Source organism: Prionailurus bengalensis, chromosome D1 (genome assembly GCF_016509475.1).
Source record: "Prionailurus bengalensis isolate Pbe53 chromosome D1, Fcat_Pben_1.1_paternal_pri, whole genome shotgun sequence".
NCBI classification, from domain to species: Eukaryota; Metazoa; Chordata; class Mammalia; order Carnivora; family Felidae; genus Prionailurus; species Prionailurus bengalensis.
This window is the reverse complement of record NC_057346.1, coordinates 114,111,751-114,130,269: the sequence shown is the minus strand read 5'-3', so window position 1 is coordinate 114,130,269 and position 18,519 is coordinate 114,111,751. Positions and strand designations below refer to the sequence as shown.

Genomic DNA, 18,519 nt, shown 5'->3' with positions numbered 1-18,519 from the left:
GACCGCGTGTGCACCCTGGTACAGGTCGCCCAACCTCCGTGAGCCCATCTGCAAACTGGGTACAAAATGCGGGCCTCTGCCCACAAACTGTGGGAGAAGTCAAATCAGCGAGGACACGGGAGGTCTGGGGCCCCAGGCGCCCGGCGAGGAGGCAGCGGAGGCGGGCTGCACCTTGTGGGGGCCTGTCACCAGCCCGTGTTCTCTAGGCTTTCCCCAAAGCCAGACGCTTGCGGCAGACCCTTAGCAAGCTAACTCACGCTACGGTGTTCATGGCTGCCATGATGCCCCAGTCACACCCCTTGGTCCTTCTGCCTTTGAGAGTCCTGCTCCGCCCCTGACCGGCTCCCCACCTCCAGCACCTTCCTCACAGGATGGCGCCTTTCCGTGCATGTGTTTTGGCCTCCCGGAACCCCGAGGACCCCCACGCTTCTGATCCCCATCCCAGGCCCCGGGCCAGGCCCACCGCAGGGAAGGGGCTCGGGAATGAATGACGCCCTTCATCAGGCCTGGTGGTGGAGACAAGGAGGGCGGGCCACGGCGTCCACAGATCCCTCCTCGGCTGCACCGGTGAACTGGGTCCGGGGCCAGCGAGCGCGTGACTGGTCCGGTCCTCAGTTTCCCCGTCCGTAAGATGGAGGGGCCAGCAGAGTGGCTCCGAGGACTGACGTGGGGCTCTCCGCGGGGGCTGCTAGCCCAGGAGGGCAGCAGATGTGTCTGCGGCCCGGAGCGCCAGGGTTTCCGTGAATGGGAAGATACGCTCACTGAGAGGCTCTGATCTGCGTGGGTCTGGGTTTGTTTATGGAGTCCTTCCCACGGAAAGGAAGCCTGGCCGGGTGGTTCCCTGGCCCCCGCGTGCGTCTGTCCCCTCCACGACCGCTTCCCGCCAGCCCGCTGGGGCCCCACAGGGGCTGCTGCCGGGCGCACCCTCAGGACGAGTGCCCGAGAAGCCTGCTGCCCGAGGCGTCCCGCCATCCACCCGGCCCCCCGCTCGGTCTGTGACTCTCCCCTCCCCGGCCGTGTCCTCGCAGCCTCCTCGGCGCAGGCTGGTGGCACAGCGTCCGGCCCGGGGTTTGCTCTGCAGCCTTCCCGGGGGCGTGGGAACGCGCCCGCTCAGTCACTTACCAGCAGTGAGGCCTCGCGCACCGTGACTGCCCTCTCAGCCTCAGTCTCCCCCTCGGTGGGATGGTCCCTACCTCGCGACACTGTCACCGTCGGCCTGCGGTGCGAGCCCCTGAGTGTACCCGCCAGCGTGGTCCTCACGCCTGCTCGCGGACGGACAGCCATGACGTCTCTGGCGGGCAAGGCCCGTGGGGTGGCCGCGGGCCACCCGCCTCCCCGGCAGGTCGGGGTTTCTGGGCTGGCCCTCCCGTCTCGCTGGGGGCCCACGGGGCCTCCCGCGCCAGGGCGGACTGTGTGTGAGGGGAAGCTTCCGGGTGCCTCCTCGTGTGAGCGGGGACACAGAGGCCAGCACGCGCCCCCGCGGCGGCTTCCAGAGGCCGGGGATAGCTCGGTCCCCTGCCCCCACGGGCCTGTCCCCGGGGCCACACGGCCCTGTCCCCGGCGGTCATGCTGGGTCCCCTCACGTTTGCGGGCCCGGGCGTGCACGTCCCCCCCTGGCGTGCCCCGGTCAGGGGTGCGTGGCAAGCGCTGGGCAGTTAGCACCCTCCCGCAGCTGCCCGTGTCTCTGAATTCGGGAAAAACAAACAGCTCTGTGGGGATGGGCCGTTTCCTCCAAGAGCCGAAGGACGTCGTTAACTTGACAAAGCAAGTCTGTGATGGGGTCTGAGAGGCGTGTGCCCTCCCCGGGGTGGGGATGCCTGGTCGGGCACTCCTGATCTCCGCCGGCCGGCCGGTCCCCAGGAGCCCCAGCACCCCAGATGGCGCAGGGCCAGGGAATGGCACGAGGGGGCCGCCTTGTGGGGCGCGGGTCTGTCTGCTGGGGGAGAGGGTCTCCGGGGACCCTGCCCCACTAGCCCCCAGGGCCGTCCAGGCCGCCCCTGCCCTGGCCCCACCACCACCCCCCCCCCCCCCGCCGTTTGCTTCCCAGTCAGCGTGCATTTTGTTTGTATTTTTATAACCTTCGTATCGATGGTCTTGATGCCTGAGTTTTCCGGTGCCCCCTTGCCCCTGAGCGGGGGGTGCCTTGCTGGCGGCCCCTGCCTCCCCCTGCCCCCCCCTGCCTCTCCCCACCCCTCCCTGCCCTGCAGCCATTCCCAAGTTTGTTGGTCTCGGGACTACCTTACGCTCCCGACAATCGCTGCGGAGCCGGGTCATACGACACTCAGCACGCAGGCAAACGCGACGGGATTTTAAAAACGTGAACATATTAATCCATCGCAATGTAAGGCCCATCCCGTGTTTTTATAAATAAAATAATTTTGTGAAAAACTCTATTTTCTGAGAGAGGGCTGGTGCGGCGTCTCCGATGCCCTCACCCTGTCCTCAGCCCCAGCTCTGCCTTCGCTCCGAGCACCCGGGCCCTCGGAGCAGGCAGCTGTGGGCCAGGCCTCACACATGGGGCGCAGGCCTTCCGGGGAGGACGGCCCGCAGCCGAGGGGCGGCCCCCGTACCTGCCAGCTGACTGTCAGGCTTGCCCCTGGCTCTGCCCCGCCGGTACCCACGTCGAGGCCCAGGCGTGCGTGGCCTGCGTGCAAGTCCCGGAGCGTGGAGGGCTCGGCGTGGGCACCGGCCCCTCCTTACGGGCCCTCGCTCGTTCTGAGCGTGCGTGAGGTGCTCGCACGCGTGTGTGCTGTGCCGCCTGTGTGGGGGGCACGTTTGTGGGCACGCACCCACCTCCACGGGCTCGGCTGGTCCCTTCGAGGGGCCGGGCAGTAGGCGGCTCAGTGCGCTTGGCGCTCGCGACGAGATGTGTGGTTTTGAGGGACGGTGACGTCGCGGGAGGCCCAGGACCACGGCAGGCGCCCCGGGCCAGGCTCCACAGCGGCCGGCCCCCTCGTGGACGCCCAGCGCCTGTCTGGACCCGCCGCGTGCTGATGCACTCGCTGGTGCCACCGGGCCTCCTGCGCCGTGGCCCCTCTTGCTGCGAGCAGACACGTGTGTCCCTGCCTGCCTGTGGCCCCTGGGTTCCTCCCTCCGTGGCCCGTGGCTGGTGGAAGGCGCCCACCGGGGTCCCGGGTCGGACGGCGATGAGGCGGACCTCGCCACTTCCCGCCTGGGTCTTGCTCTCAGTCGGAGTCCGTTAAACGGGCCTCCCGGGCCCCGGCCCTGCGTCCCGCCTTCCTCTGGGACTCCTCCGGGTAGGATGTCAAGTGAGGGCTCCACGCAGACCTTCCTGGTCCTGCACTGGGCCTGGCCTGGAGGCTCCAGAGGGGAGAGGCCGGGCTTCCCAGAACGGACTGGGCGTGACCACAGGGCCGGCACAGGAGGACCTCGAAGGCAGAAGGCCACGTGGCCACTCTGGGCCACCGAGCCTGCTGCCGTGCCGTGCCGTGCGGGTGTGAGGCCCCAGGTCCCCGGGCCAGGCTCCTGCAAAGCCCACGGGCGGCCCCAGGCCCCAGACGCCAGGCAGGCGGGGGCCGGGCATGTCGGGGCTGAGTGGTGCGGCCAGGGCGCGTGCTCACGTCCTGCAGGATGTCTATTCAGGCTCACGCCGGAGGCCCCGGGGGACAAACCTCAGAGGCAAGCAGGACGCCGCAAGCCTGGGGGGCGGGGGCGGCCCTGGGCCCGTGGGCCCACCGCAGGCTCTGCCGGTCGGCTCCCCCACCGAGAAGAAGGCTCGAGCTGCGTCTGGTCCTCTCGGAAGAGGGGCGACTGGAACATCTGGCGCCCGGGGCGGCGTCAGGAAGCGAAGCATCATCCCCGTCCGGGCTCCTGGTGCAGGACGAGCCTCAGTGCGCACTTCCGGCCTCCCGGGGGCTGCGGCGACACGGCGACGTCGGTGGCCCGTGGGGCGGGCCCCCTGGCCGCGCGTCTGGTGGCAGGCCCCCTGCGCACGCCCGGGGACCCGCTTCCCGTGAGGCACCGGGTCTGGGGGGCCCCGGCCGTCTGCAGGGCTCGCGCCGGCATGGGCTGAGCCTCGGCCGTCCCGGTGGTGGCGGCTGGAGCTCTGCGTCTGTGTCGGCAGAGTGGCGGGTTCGGGCCCGACGGTCGCCCGTCCCGGGGCTCTGGGCCTGACCGCCGCCCCCCTGCGCCTCCCGCAGGTCACGGTCACCACCATCGGCTATGGGGACAAGGTGCCCCAGACGTGGGTCGGGAAGACCATTGCCTCCTGCTTCTCTGTGTTTGCCATATCCTTCTTCGCGCTCCCGGCGGTAGGTGCTCCCGCCTCCTCCTGGCTCCCGGGCGGGCAGGGTCCCCCCCCGGGAGCAAGCCCACTCACAGAGGCCCCTGGGAGTCCCCTGCCCCCACTGCTCCTGGAGGGTGCTTTGCAGCAGGTGTGGGTGGAGGCCGGTGGGGTGCGGCCGGCGCGTTCGGCCCAAGGGGTCTCGGGGAGACACCGACAGCAGCCGCCAGGCGAGGGCAGAGGCGGAGTCTGTCCGCCTGGTGGGGGCGCTGGTTCCCTTGCGCGGTGGCCCGGGCCCCGCTTTGACCCACGTCCTTCCGAGAAATCACAGATCCCGAGGGCCACACCTTCTAGCTCCCCGAGCGCGTGGAGATGTGCGCGTCACGTGTGTTGGGTGCACCTGCTGTGTGTGGTGAGCGTGCGTGGGTTGCGTGTGTGCTCTGTGGTCACCTGCGTGTGTCCCACGGAGCACGTGTGCATCTGTGTGTGTGCGTGATCGATCCCCTCTGTGGACGGGGAGCTCCCTCCCTGACGAGCCGGCCCCATCCATCCGGTTGGCGATCCTGGGGAGGCGGCCGCGGTCCCCCTCGGACGGGGCCGCCTCCTGCCCGAGCCAGCGCCCCAGTGCCGCCCCGTGTCCCCAGCACCTGTGCCCCGCAGGCCGGGCCGGGCGGTGGCTGCCTGCATGGACGCGAGCCCCCGTCTCTGCTCCTTCCCAGGGGATTCTCGGCTCCGGCTTCGCCCTGAAGGTCCAGCAGAAGCAGAGGCAGAAACACTTCAACAGGCAGATCCCGGCCGCAGCCTCCCTCATTCAGGTGACGCGCCTGCCGTCCTTGATGTCCGGCCTGGCGCCGGCGGGTTGAGCGCCGGCTGGTGTCCCTTCTGGGAACCAGGAACTGGCCTCGGCCACAAAGCTCACGAGAGCTTCTTGCTACGGGTCCCTCTGGAACACCGATGAGCCTGTGCTACCACACAGACGTGCTCGGGCCTTCTGGGGAGCGTGGGCGATGCCGACGGGGTGGGCACGGGAACGCGGGGCGCCCACCTCCCTCCCTAGAGGTCCTGTTGGAAGAGTGGGTCCCGGGGGGGCGGGCCAGGGGACAGGGACGTGCCCTGGCCCGTCCTGGGTTGGGGTGAACTTTCTGTGGGCCCCTCACCTTCCAGCCACAGTGGCCTCCTTTCGTGGTCACCCCCGCCCTGCTCGGCACAGGGCGAGTCTGGGAGGGAAACCCCAAGGGTCTAGGGCCCTGCTTGTGCAGCACGGGTACCTCCAGGGTGTTCCCCACATCCCACGGGGCTAGGGACTCCCAGGTGACAGCAGGTGAGGCCTGGCGAGCTGACAGCCCAGCCACGCTCTGGGTTCACAGGCCCCTCAGTACCCAACGGGGACCCCGAGGCCGCTGTGACAAGGCCTGGGTGCTGGAGGAGACAGAGGCTAAGAGCGGCGGGGGAAGGAGGGTGGCCTGGAGCCCCTGGATGCTCAGTTCTGTGACCCCAGGCTCCCAGATACACCAGAGAATGGCTGGCTCTTAATTTAGCGCAACAAAGACTTAGGCCGAAAACCGGGTCCCAGACGGTTACTAGCCCCCGCCCGGGGGCAGAGCAGGGATGAGCGGGCCCAGGTCTCGCCCGGGGAGCGGCTGGGCCGGGGTCCTGGGGCACAGGCCCTGTGGGTGTCCAGCCGTACATGTGGGGCCCTCTGCCCAGCGGGACAGCCACACCCAGTGCCGAATGCCCCTCAGGGACAGTCCTGGGGTCACCCCTGGGGCCCTGGTCTCCTTCACCATCCGCCCCGGGCAGGGCCCCCTGCACAGGCCCAGCCAGGGGCGCCCCCTCATTCCTCTGAAGCCCTTCCGGACCCTTCCGGAACCCACCGTCTGGGGCCTGGACGGTGGACCTGGACGGGAAGGAAGTAGCAGCCGCAGCCATAAAGCCGAGGGGCCGGGCCCCCTCAGGCCTGGTTTTACGGCTTCTCCTTTCGGGGAGACCATAAATCAGGCCCGTAAAACCAGCCCAGGCCGCCGTGGGCAGGCTGCCGGCGGGAGGGGAGCACGGCGGGGTCCTGGCGGAGCCGGTGCTTGGGGGTGAGCACCCCTGCGAAGCCCGGGCTCGGGTGCTGAGCCGGAGGGGTGCGGACACGTCCGCCACGGCAGGACTGGGGCCCGGAGGAGGGAACGCAGACCGGACCCGGGCGGGAAGCGGGCGGCAGCCTTACGTTTGTGGGGATGGTGGGACACAGAGGTGGCACGTGGCTGTGGAGGGGCCAGGCCTGTGGCCGTCCCCTGAGCGTCCCGGGCAGGGAGGGCTGCTGTGTCTGTCCGGGTCCCCATCCTGGGTGGTGTCACGGCCTCCCACGAACCCTGCCAGCTCCCCTGTCTGCTCCCTGCTGTCCGTCCCCTGCTGCCTACCCGGACACTCGGCATGTCCTCCACTCGGATCCCGTGCAGTGGGATCCCCTCCTCTGGGTCCCCTCCCCTGGGTCGTTCCTGTGTGGCGGTCGCCACGGGCATCTCTCTAGGATGTGGGTCCAGGGCTCCCCACGGCGGCAGGCCATGCCCGGGCTCCGGGACCCCATATGTGGGCCTCTGGGAGGGGCCCGCCCCCCCACACCCCCCCACACCCCCCCACGCCCCCCCACGCCCCCTCTCCCCTGCCTGGTGTCCCACAGGCCCCGGGTGTCCTCAGTGTCTGTGTCCGTCCCTGCACCCGCCGTGCGTGCCCCGGGGAGAGGCAGCCGAAGGGTGTCTGCGTCTGTGGGTGGGGCCTCTGTGGCACCCGAGCCGTGGGTACCGGCCCGTGGGTTAGGCCGTGAGCCGCCTGGCGCGGGAGCAGCCCTGGGAGGTGGGGGGGCTGGCACGCAGGCCAGGGTGCGGGCGGGCCCGGCGGCTGACCGCGTCTCCCCTGTGCTTGTTCAGACGGCGTGGAGGTGCTATGCGGCCGAGAACCCCGAGTCCTCCACCTGGAACATCTACGTCCGGAAACCCACCCGGAGCCACACCCTGCTGTCCCCCAGCCCCAAGCCCAAGAAGTCCGTCATGGTAACAGCCCCCACCTGCCTCCTGCAGGGATCCCTCGTGAGCGGGAGGAGGGGGGGAGGCCCTGGGGGCCACGGCTGCTGGCCGGGGTTCGGCCCTGGCATTTCGGCGGTGCCACATCAGGGCACTGGTGCCACTCACTCTGGGCCCTGGGGGTGGGCGCCTGTGCTGGGTCCTGCCACCTGGGGGTCCCCCTGGCTCGGGGCCACACAGGGCTGGTGCTCCCAGGCCAGGACTATGGGAGGCCCACAGGGGGCGCCCCCGGGAACAGGATGGGCTGGGTTCTGGCCAGAGGTTGGGGACAAGGCTCTTGAGAGGGCCCTGATGTCAGGCTTTCTGTGCCGGGGACAGCGGGTGCCGGTCAGGACGGAGGTCTCTCCCCAGCTCGGGGAAGTCGGTCTTCGGGTCGTGGTGCAGGGGGCTCGGGCAGGCTCTGAGCAAGAGTGTCACAATGGGGCCGGGGTGGGGACTGAGGGGGGCACCCAGGCCTCCCGTTGCCTGACGCCTCCGCACTCACTGTTCCCTTGCCAAACGCCCTCACCGGCTCCCACACCTCCTCCTCCACGTCACCTTGGCCAGCCCCAGGCTGTCCCCCCGATGGCCCCCACCGCGTGCCGGAACTCCCGGTGGCCACAGCCCTAGTCCCGACGTGCCCGCTTGTATGTTTACCTGCCCGATTTCCCATCCGCCGGCCCCTTCAGCCCGAGCCCCCAGGCAGCGCCTGTGCCGAGCCCCCCCCACAGCACCCCGTCTGCCGGCCCTAAGGCCTGGCTCCCTGGCTGGTGCCCTTGGGGGCTGCTAAGGGGTTCTGGGGCTGGGGACCCCCGGGAAGCACCAGCTTAGTGCTCGTGGTCTTAGGTAAAGAAGAAGAAGTTCAAAGTGGACAAGGACAACGGGGTGAGTCCCGGAGAGAAGACGCTCACGGTCCCCCACATCACATGCGAGCCCGCGTCAGAAAAGCGGAAGCCAGACCACTTCTCCGTGGACACCTGCGACAGCTCTGGTGAGGAGCCTTCGCCCAGGGTGGCGGTGTGGGGACGGGGACGGGCGCTCAGCTCCCACTGACCTGGCGTCTGCCTGCCAAGGCCCTGCCCTCCCCCCACAGACCCCACCCCGGGGGGACCCTTCCTCCGGCTCTGTCGCGGACTCTGGGCTGTGGGTGCCGGGCCCCGCCTCGGTCCCGCTGTGCGGCCGGCGCCCCATGCCGGGCAGAAGGGAGGTGGCCCATGCGTGCGGACCCCCCCGGTCTTGGTGGACGTGGGTGGGGCCGGGCATCCCGAGCCAGCGCCGCGTGCCCGCGTCTGTCCTCGACACCGCGTGCCTCTGCTTGTGCGTCACCGCCCTGTGGGTCTCTCCCTCCTTGGACCTCTTCCCGGCACCCACCAGAACGTGCTGGCACATTGGCAGTCGGGAGGGCAGTGTCACTGTCTTAGACGTGGCAGAAGGGGGACAAGCGTATATTGTTCCTGACCCTTTGTGCTTACGGGCGCCTGGCCCGCCAAGTGCTTGGTTCTCGTCGGGCGGCTGACCCCCGGTGTTTCCTCCCGCATTTGGTCACAGTCCCCTGGAAGAAGGGCAGAAAGTGTTCCGGAAAAGGGCTGCGGCTGCCGCCTGCTCCTTGGGGCTGTCGGTGGACCGGGCGGGGGCGCCCACCCCGCCGGGCACCGGGCCACCGTGGCCCCCGTCGCAGGCGGTTGGGATTCCGCTCTGGCCTGAATTTGGCCACATCGCTGGTGAGCCCCCGGGACGCGCTCCCCGCCGCCCCCCGGAGTGGGCACAAGGAACAATTGTGCCAACGAGTGCCCGGCGGCCCCCCCAACTCCGGATTCAGGGGCAGGACCATTGTCGCGATGCAAATGGGGGCTCTCTGCAAATGCTAATGGGCAGGTCGGGTTGGGTAGAAGCCTCTCGTGCTGTTTGCTGAGTGTGGAACTGTCCATTCAGCCCTCTTGCTGTTATTAAGTACCCAGTGCCGCCTGCAGAATGTAAATGAGGCACAAGTGCAGGGAGAGTCAGGCGCCCTTTGTGGGGTGCTTTCGCAGGGGGTTTTCCTTTCCCGCCAGCACGAGTCAGCCCAGCCCGGAGCCGCTGTGCTTCTGGGGCCTCCGCTGTGGGCCCCGAGTGGCCCCCAGCCTCCGGGCGGTACCCGGGGCCCTCGAGAGCCCTGGTCGGGGGAGAGGGGGCGGGCCTCATCCCGGCCAGGGCCCGCAGCCCCAGCCCCCACATGGCAGGGCGCAAGCAGCCACGCTGAGTACCCGCCCCCCCCCCCACCGGCCGCACCGAGGCCTGGCGCCCGAGCCTCGTGCCGCACCCCTGCACACCCCGCCCTCCGGGCTCCCGTCCGCATTTCTCGTGCGGGTTCCAGCCCCCGGCTGCTCACGCTGTCCTGGTTGTCAGGACCCTGCTCTGTGCGCGTGAGGGTGAGGCCCCGGGGCGAGGCGGGCCTTGGCATCAGGGAGGAAGACGCGCGGGCGTCTGGGGCACGAGCACCCGGCTCGGCCTGGTTGGGCCCGCAGGCTTCCTGGAGGAGGTGGTGTTAATGCTGAGTACTGCTGGCCGGGGGGAGGGGAAGGAAGGATCAGCGGCCGTGATGGAGTCGCCGTGGGGGGAACAGTCGTGCTTCTGGGTGGGATCACGTCATCACCCCCCACACCCGCCCCGGGCCCGCCACCTGCACTCCTCAGGTGTGGCGGGTGTGGGGCCTCCCTCCTGTGGAGAGGCCCACGTGGGCTCCTGCCGTGCTGACCCTCCTTCCTAAGACGGGAGCGGTGCCCAGGAGCCTGCGGGTGTCGGACGGGCGCTGGGAGTCCACGGGGCAGGCGTGGCTGCGGGCAGCCCTGTGCCCTCGGAGGCTCGCCCAGGAATGGCACGGATGGGGACAGGGCAGGACAAGCCTCGGGCCAGGCCAGCGCCTGGAGTGACGTGGTGGCTGTGGGGCTGGGGGTCAGAGGAGTCAAGGCCAGCGGGAGGAGCTCCCGTAGACCCGGGCAGCCTGGGGGCGACCCCTGAGGGCAGGCGGGCCGTGAGGCGCTGGGGGCACCCTCACTTCCGTCTCAAGGTGGTCAGAGCCGACCGAGTCCCCAGCCTGCGTGGGGCCCGCCGCTCACGAGCCCGATTCAGGGGACGCAGTCTGCGGCCCCACCTGCCGGGCCTGGCCTGTCGCCCTCCCCTCGGGTGGCGGCCCTCGCAGGACTATGTGCCCCGGATCCCACCCCACCCCCCCTCACACGCCGCCCCTGCCCCGTGTCTTGCCTTGTGAATCCCCTGAGTCCGTTGCTTGTTGGGTTCGTGGACACTTGCCGACATTTACCAGCAGATCCGCTGGATTCCGTCTCGGGGTTTAACATCCTTCTTCCTGAAGGCCCTTCGGCGGTTCCTTCAGTGACGGTCTGTTGGGGGTCAACCCGGTCTTTGCCCCGAGCCTCCGTGTTCCGACTTTGCTGTCGGATGGGGGTCTAGCTGGGGGAGGGTTCCGGGTTGAGATACGTATTCTCTGTGAACGCTCGGCAGGCACGTTGTCCAGCTGTGCGGCCGCCCTCGGGGGTGGCCCGGCCCCCTCTGGAGACTTCGAGGGCCTTCCCTTGGACGTCGGTGCTGGGTAGTTCCAGGACGGTGACCCAGGGCGGTGCATTATCTCTGTTCGTCCCGCTGTGGTTTGCTGCTGTGACAAACCTGCGGGTTTGTGTCTTTCATCCGGTGTGGAAAGTTAGCACGGTCCTGTCACAGGTTACCGCCTCCCCTAAATGTTCTGACCTGCCCCCGAAATGCCTGCCTGACCCCCGCGTCCTGGCCTCCCGAGCCGTCTCTGCTATTTCCCTGCTCAGTCTCCTGCACTGCCTTCTAGCAGCTTCCTTCCAGTTTGCTAACTGTGCCGCTGTGTCTAACCCACGGGTTAATCCACCCGCCGAGATGTTGGTTTCCGTTACTTCTGCGCCTCCGCGGGTGAGGGCGTCATCTGCTTGGCCTGTGTCTTCCTCATGACTTACAACTTGGAATTTCCGAGTCATTTGAACACACTCATTCTGTCACCAGGGTGACGTCACGTCACCATCCGCGGTTCTCGGGGAGTCTAACTCTGCTCCCTGTGGCTCCCCCGACTTTTTCTCACGACGGCTTGTTTCCCCGTGGGTCTGTAAGCGTGGGCTCCTTCTCGTGGGGCCCCCCCGTGCACCCTGTTGAGGGGACGCCTCTCTGGAGAAGCTGTCCCTTGCGCAGGGTGACCCCGTGAACCTGTGCAGAACGTTTGTGGTGCAGGTTTAGAGGCACGGGGTTTTCTAGACGACCGTGAGGGGTCAACGCAAACCCAGCCTCTTGTCAGAACGAGCCTGTCCCCACGTATCAGGGGGAGGCTTTTTACTTTTATTCCGAGAAAACAGGCCAACACCAACGAATTTTGTTTTTTCTCCGCATTTGCCAGTGCACGGGCTGGTTCGCTGGCTTCTGTCTCGCTTTGTGCGTGTGATTTGAGTGCACCCTCCCGCCGTCCCTCATCCAGTCCACAACGTGGCTCCTGGCGTGAGCGGATGCCGTGCTGCCCGCACACGGCCGCCGTTCCAGAGGCGGCTTCACTCCTGGCCCTTGGGGACGCCCCCCCGTGGAGCCCCTAGGAGACGTTTGCTGGTTCCAGCGAGCTCATTTGGGAGTCCATAGAGAGAGGCCTTTGACGAAACCAGGTCTACTCGTTGCCGAAATCCAGGTCCTCGTCCTGGGGACAGAGTGTGCCCAGCAAGGGAAGCCCTGAGCTCCTCAACGCCAGAGGGCTGGACGGTGACACTCCGGGTTGGAACTTACCTGGGGGGTCCCTCGAGTCACAAGGAGAGTTTTAACACAGACCCGGGCTGCCCCCACTGAGATTTCAGGTCGCAGGGTGTGCGGGGAGGCCCGGGGGGGCGCGTCCGTAACGAGTCCCCAGGTTACTCTGGGCGCTGTCCCTGTGACCGTGAGGATGAGGCCGGGCACCGGGCTTCTGTGGCTTCCGGGGCGGCCTCACCTGGGTTGGAGGAGAAGATCCTCATTTGGGGCCCCCTCCTGGCCCCCGCACCGGGGTTCGGGTTGGCCGTTCGTTATAATGGCTCTCTGTCGATAGAAGAGAGGGAGGGTCTCGGTAAAGACCACCCCGAGTCAGCTGCAGCTGACACACGTAGCGCGGAAAGACGGGCTGCTGTCCCCTGCAGTCGGGATCTTGGCGAGGATGCCTGCTCTTACCAGTTCTGCTCCGCCTCAACCTGGAGGTTCTAGCCTGCAGGACGGTCCAGAAGCAGAAATCCCGGGCGGACGGTCCAGAGGTGGAAACCCCGGGCGCCCAGGCTGGGAAGGAGCACGTGAGTGGAGCCGGGTCAACACTCAAACGTCACGTCTCCATTTGTGTTCCAGCGGCCCGTAATCTGAGGTCGACAGCATTTACGCTAACATCGAAAACGTGGCACCCTGGGGCACCTGGGTGGCTCAGTCGATGGAGCGTCCGACGTCGGCTCAGGTCACGATCTCGCGGTTGACGAGTTCGAGCCCCGCGTCGGGCCCTGTGCTGACGGCTCGGAGCCTGGAGCCCGCTTCGGATTCTGTCTCTCAAAATAAATAAATAAACCATCTAAAAAAATTTAAAGATTTATATGAAAAGCAGGCCGGGTTTGAACATTCACCCAAGAAGATGTACAGATAAGCACGTGAGGCTATATTCAGCACCATCAGTTATCAGGGAAGCACAAACTAAAACCACAATGAGATGTTACTACGCAATTATATTGGCTACAATTAAGAACGCTTTACCGCGTGTCGTGGTTTCACGAGGGAAGCTTCCATCACTCACACGAGTGCTGCCCAGGACGCGGGCACCGAGCCCTTCACGCGCTCCCTCTGGACACTCGAACGGCACAGCTGCTCTAGAGGACAGGCTGCGAGTTTCTGGGAACATTATGTGTGCACCTGCCGTATTATCCAGCCATTCCGTTCCTGAATGAGCATCCAGGAGGAAAAAGAACAGAGAGCAGACGTGTATACGGACGCTTGGACGTGGAATATCACCGTCGTCGTGTTTTCTGAAAACTGGAAACAGTGCAGATACCCCTCGTGGTTTAGCCCACACAGTGAAGTAGTCCTCAGAAATCAGAAAGAACGAGCCATGAGTATACACACCGGCCTGGATAAATGCCAGAATAATGATGGTGAGTGAAAGAAGCCAGACTGGAAGGAAGGAAGGAAGGAAGGAAGGAAGGAAGGAAGGAAGGAAGGAAGAAGGAAGGGAGGGAGGAAGGAAGGAAGGAAGGAAGGAAGGGGAAGGAAGGAAGGGGAAGGAAGGAAGGAAGGAAGGAAGGAAGGAAGGGGAAGGAAGGAAGGAAGAAGGGAGGAAGGAAGGAAGGAAGGAGGAAGGAAGGAAGGAAGGAAGGAAGAAGGAAGGGAGGGAGGAAGGAAGGAAGGAAGGAAGGAAGGGGAAGGAAGGAAGGGGAAGGAAGGAAGGAAGGAAGGAAGGAAGGAAGAGCAAGGGGAAGGAAGGAAGGAAGGAAGGAAGGAAGGAAGGAAGGAAGGAAGGGGAAGGAAGGAAGGAAGGGGAAGGAAGGAAGGAAGGAAGGAAGGAAGGAAGGAAGGAAGGAAGGAAGAGCAAGGGGAAGGGGGGGCAGGGAGAGAGAAAGAGAAAGAGAGGAAGGAAGAAAAGGAAAGAGTACATGTTGCTTATTCTGTCTGTGTGAAGGCCCGGGAAGGGCAGACTGGTCTGGGACCACGAGGCCAGCAGGGGTGCGTGGGCACGATTGGGTTGGGAGGAGGAGAGGGCACAGGGAGGCCTGGGGCCGATGGGTGTGTTCACGATCTCGATGGTGATGACGTTGTCGCGTGTCAAAAGTCACCGAGCGGCACGCTCTAAACACGGCCGCTTTGTTGTGTGTCCGGCACGCTTCAGTGAAAACGTAAAATAAAAATATGGTGCAGAGCAAAAACAAAATCCAAAGCCATTTCTTAAATGGCGATCTGGAGAAAATAGTTGCGGCTCGTATTGTACACGTGGGGCGAATTTCACCCAGATACCAGGAAGCTCTGTGGGTCATGAAGACGAAAGGATAAAAGCTATAAAAACAGGTCTGGAGAAAAGGGATCCCGAGATTCTTACCAATGAACAGATGCCAGTAACCTCAGTGGCGATCACAGAAATGTAAATTGACGCGACGGGAGCTGTATTCATCTATCGAGCCTTTGAAGAGTGAGGAGCCTCGTGGGCCAGGCACGCGCGAACCCTCAAGCCGAGTCACCCCGTTGGGCGGATAAACGGATAGAGGCTCTACGGGGACAAAAACGGCCACTGCCGTGAAAATTCGAGACGTGTACGCCCTTGAACCCTTCCAGAAATGTATTCCGCACTTGTGTTGCACGTCTGCAAGACGACCCGTTGTCAGGATGCTCCTTTCTGCGGTCGTTAACCGGCAAAAGGTAGCCAGCCGTCCACACCCGCGGGTGGACACCCGCTTACGGGAAGCACGGTGTGCGCGTCGAACCCGTGAGACGTGTCCGCGGCGTGCCCCCCTCCCCCGACGGCTGATCACGGAGGCGACTGTACCTCAGGCTCAGAAGGGGAGGCCGTCCGCCACCACGTCCGCGCCGACGCAGTGTCTGCATCGGGGAGACCCGCCCACCTTGTCGCGCGTCCCACACCCGTCGGAAAACAGCGCCGGAGTCCCCTTCTCCAGGGGCTCAGCAGCGCAGCGAAGTTGTAAAACCATCTGGGCTGGTACGTGTGCTCAAGGAGATCTTTAATTTCTTTTTAAAAGTCTGCTTTATGGTAATTTGTTCTAAATAAATGTGCTGCTTCTTTGGAGGTAATTTATTCATTGCTCTTTAATCCTCAAGGGTTTCAATTATGTTGCCTCTTGGTGGCGAGTTACTTCTAGTGAGTTGAGTTCTTCTGTCTCTATCAGCTCTTTGTTTCTTGCCTGAGCTTTGAGTTTTGCCTTTTTTCCCTCTAAGCTCATGAGACATTTATCTGCTTTATGTATATGTGTATATATATATATATATTTTATATTATGTATATAATATTTAATTATATATTTAACATTATATTTGTTATACATTATTTATATTATACATATTTATACATAACAGCATGTATCATATAGAATATATTTATAACATGTATTATTTATATTCTATTAATCTTTATAATAATAATATAATATTTAATATATATAATATATAATACTTTCTTAGCTGAAAACTACCACCTCACTGTTTTTGTTTTCTAGTTCCCCAACTTGGGCTTCTATATCTATGTATCCCCTCTTCCTGATTATTCACTTTTTTAAAAACTTGAGTGAGATTCGCACCTGGCGTCTCTAAAGTCTTTCTTCTACGAGGCGTTTTAGAAGTTACGTATATTTTCCTCCGATGGCAGCGTTAGCTGTGACGTAGATCTTACTGTGAAATGCGTTCCTTTTCGTCGTGTTCTTGGTCGCCTTTACGTCTTGACTTTCTCTTTGGTCTAAAGAAATGTTTTCCTGCTTTTGAAGCAGAACACGTTTTATCTCTGTTATTTCTAACTTAACAGCCTTACGGTGAGAGGACGTGGGCTGCAAAGTATTTGCTTTTACTAAGTGAAGATTCTCTTTGTGTCCAAGGGCAAACATAAAAGCATTGCTTTTGTAAATGTTCCTTGGACTTTTAAGGTTATATGCTCTGTTTGTAAAACAGAGTTTTATTTGTGTGCTCAGACAGATGACACGTACGTTGCGATGGATCGCGCGCACACACGCGCGTGGATGTGTCCGTAGCATCGTTCAGATCTGCCCCACCTTTCCTTATTATCACTACTGTTTTTTAAGTTTATTTATTTTGAAAGCCATAGCATGAGCAGGGGAGGGGCAGAGAGACCGAGGATCCCAAGCCGGCTCCGTTCCATCAGCACAGGGCCCCGTGTGGGGCTCAGACTCACAAACCGTGAGGTCGTGACCTGAGCTGAAGTCAAGAGTCGGATGCTTAACCCACTGAGCCGCCCGGGCGCCCGGGCGCCCCTAGCATTATTATTTTTAAATCCAGTGCCAAATTCCGCGGCAGGAAAATTAATCCTTTCTTTACAGTTTTGTCCTTCAAAGCCGAGTGGCAGATTCGGGGAGTGGCTCTGAGTACAACCTGACGGCCGGCCTTCCTGGGGCCGAAGGAAGTTCTGCCATTTTCTCTTGGGTGACCCTGGGCAGGCCACTGCCTTCTCCCAGCCTCGGTTTCTGAATCCGCGAAATGGGGACCCTTGCGGGGTTGTTGTGTTGACCAAGCGAGTTAGAACACGCGAGTGCCCCACCCCGCCACCCGCCCCGGGCCTGTGTGTGGCCAGCTTCCTGGTGCCTCTGGCCTCCCACCCGGAACCCCTCTCCCGGGCGCCCACTCACTCTCCACCCAGCTTCTCACCCCACAGATCCTGGGGCTGGTTTTTCTTTTAAGGTTGTATTGCCCTCCCGGGGCTCGTGCTGTAAACGGGCTCGTCACGGATTTCCGAACTCACGGGATCAGTCCCACATGCTGTCTCGCCTTTCCCGCTCAGCTGCACACGGTGCACCTCCTTGCTGGGGCATTCAGCCTGCAGCCTGAAGTCTCTCCTTCGTTCCAGGATGTGTTAGTTTGCTAGAAACTTCCGTAACAAGACTGCAGACTGGGTGGCTTGGGCAACAGAAATGCATCTCGCCCATCCTGGAGGCGGAAAGCTTTCGGGTCACGCTGTCGTCTTTCCTGGGCTTGCCGACGGCCACCTTCTCGCCACGTCCTCCCCCTGTCCTTCCTCTGCGTCCCCGTTTGTCCAAACTTCCTGTATAGGGACACCCGCCATAGTGCAGTGGGATCCACACCAGCAGCCTTGTCGGAACTGACCTCTTTAAGGCCCTTCTCCAAACGTCTGAGGTGCTGGGGTCGACAGTGCTAGTGTGTGAGTTGCAGGGACTCAGTTCGGCCCCTGACTCAGGATCAGGTGCATTATTAACATCGTGGGCGTTGCCGGGTCACTTTCGAGGGCTCCCTTCCTGGCACCCCTGCGGGCTATCACCGGCCACCCGGGCAGGGCTCTGTCTTGTCAGCCGAGCGAAGCGGGTTTTCTCCCCTGCGGCATCGGGGGCCAGACCGTGCTTTGTCGAGGGCTCGGCTTCCCTGGCCTCTTCTGGGGCCAGCGTGGTGACCAGAGAAAGGTCTCCCCTGGGCAAAATCGCTTCCGGTTGAAGACCACGAGGCCAAGGGGATACCTCAGGGTTCATTTTGCCACATTCATTCTACCGTTCGTACCCCTTTCTGTAGGGATGTTGATGTACCTGGTACTCTGAGTCCTTCGACAGTAAGCTGCCCACTCTGGAGACCGTGGCCCCGAAATGTTTGCCGTGTTTTTCCTAAAAACAAAACTCCCCCTTTTACAGCGCCCTGCACATGAAACGTGGGTCCAGCCCTCTCTCCAAACCCACCTGCGTTCCGTCGTGCCAGTGGACGTGACCCTGCCCTTCATAGCTGTTCGCGGTGAACATTGCCATCAGCTGTCCTGTCTCCGGAGCCTTCTTGAACCTGGAACATTTTCAGTTTCCGCCTTTTACGGCGTTCGCGTTTCTGAGGGCCACAGTCCTGCCACTTCTTGGGGATTTGCAGGATGTTTCCCTTGTAGTTAGATTCAGGTTGTGCCTTCCAGCTGGAACATTCCATCAGCGACACGGTGTCCTTCTTGGGGTGACCCACCCCAGGACATTTGATTCTCTCTGCCCCGAAATGGGGTGTGACTTTAATCACCCGCCGAAGATTTGTCCTACTTTGCTTTGTAACCGATAAGCGACAGGGAAATCGTGCAAGGCCATGAGCACATCTGGTCCCTTATTTTAAGTTTTTTTTTAAATGTTTATTTTATTTTGGGGACAGAGTGCAAGCAGGGAAGGGGCAGAAAGGGTGACACAGAACCAGAAGCGGGCTCCAGGCTCTGAGCTGTCAGCACAGAGCCCAACATGGGGCTCAAACCCACGGACCGTGAGATCATGACCTGAGCCGAAGCCGGTCGCTTAACCGACTGAGCCACCCAGGCGCCCTTCCTGTTCCCTATTTTAAAACGTCTCTCAGATGCAGAGGTTTTCTGGAACCGTCTTGATTATGCTGGCTGATGCCCTCTCAGCTCTAGCACACCTCCCACAGAAGTACTAGGAGCTGCCTTCCAGCCAGAATGGTATTTATTCCAAGAGAAGACATCTCCGGGTTGTTCTGTGGGAAAACCTCCCTTCTCCCCCATCTGTCTGTTTCTGGGACTTA

At 62.9% G+C, this 18,519-nt stretch overlaps 1 protein-coding gene across 3 annotated transcripts in view; it reads left to right on the top strand.

Moving 5' to 3' along the window:
• Positions 1–18,519, top strand: part of KCNQ1 (potassium voltage-gated channel subfamily Q member 1) — a 320,612-nt gene that overhangs the window by 85,935 nt on the left and 216,158 nt on the right. For all 3 annotated transcript variants that reach the window (XM_043582001.1, XM_043582003.1, XM_043582004.1), the window contains exons 7-10: positions 4,161–4,271; positions 4,963–5,058; positions 7,159–7,281; positions 8,137–8,281. In XM_043582001.1, coding sequence (XP_043437936.1) covers positions 4,161–4,271; positions 4,963–5,058; positions 7,159–7,281; positions 8,137–8,281 — 475 coding nt within the window. The remainder of the gene's footprint in view (positions 1–4,160; positions 4,272–4,962; positions 5,059–7,158; positions 7,282–8,136; positions 8,282–18,519) is intronic.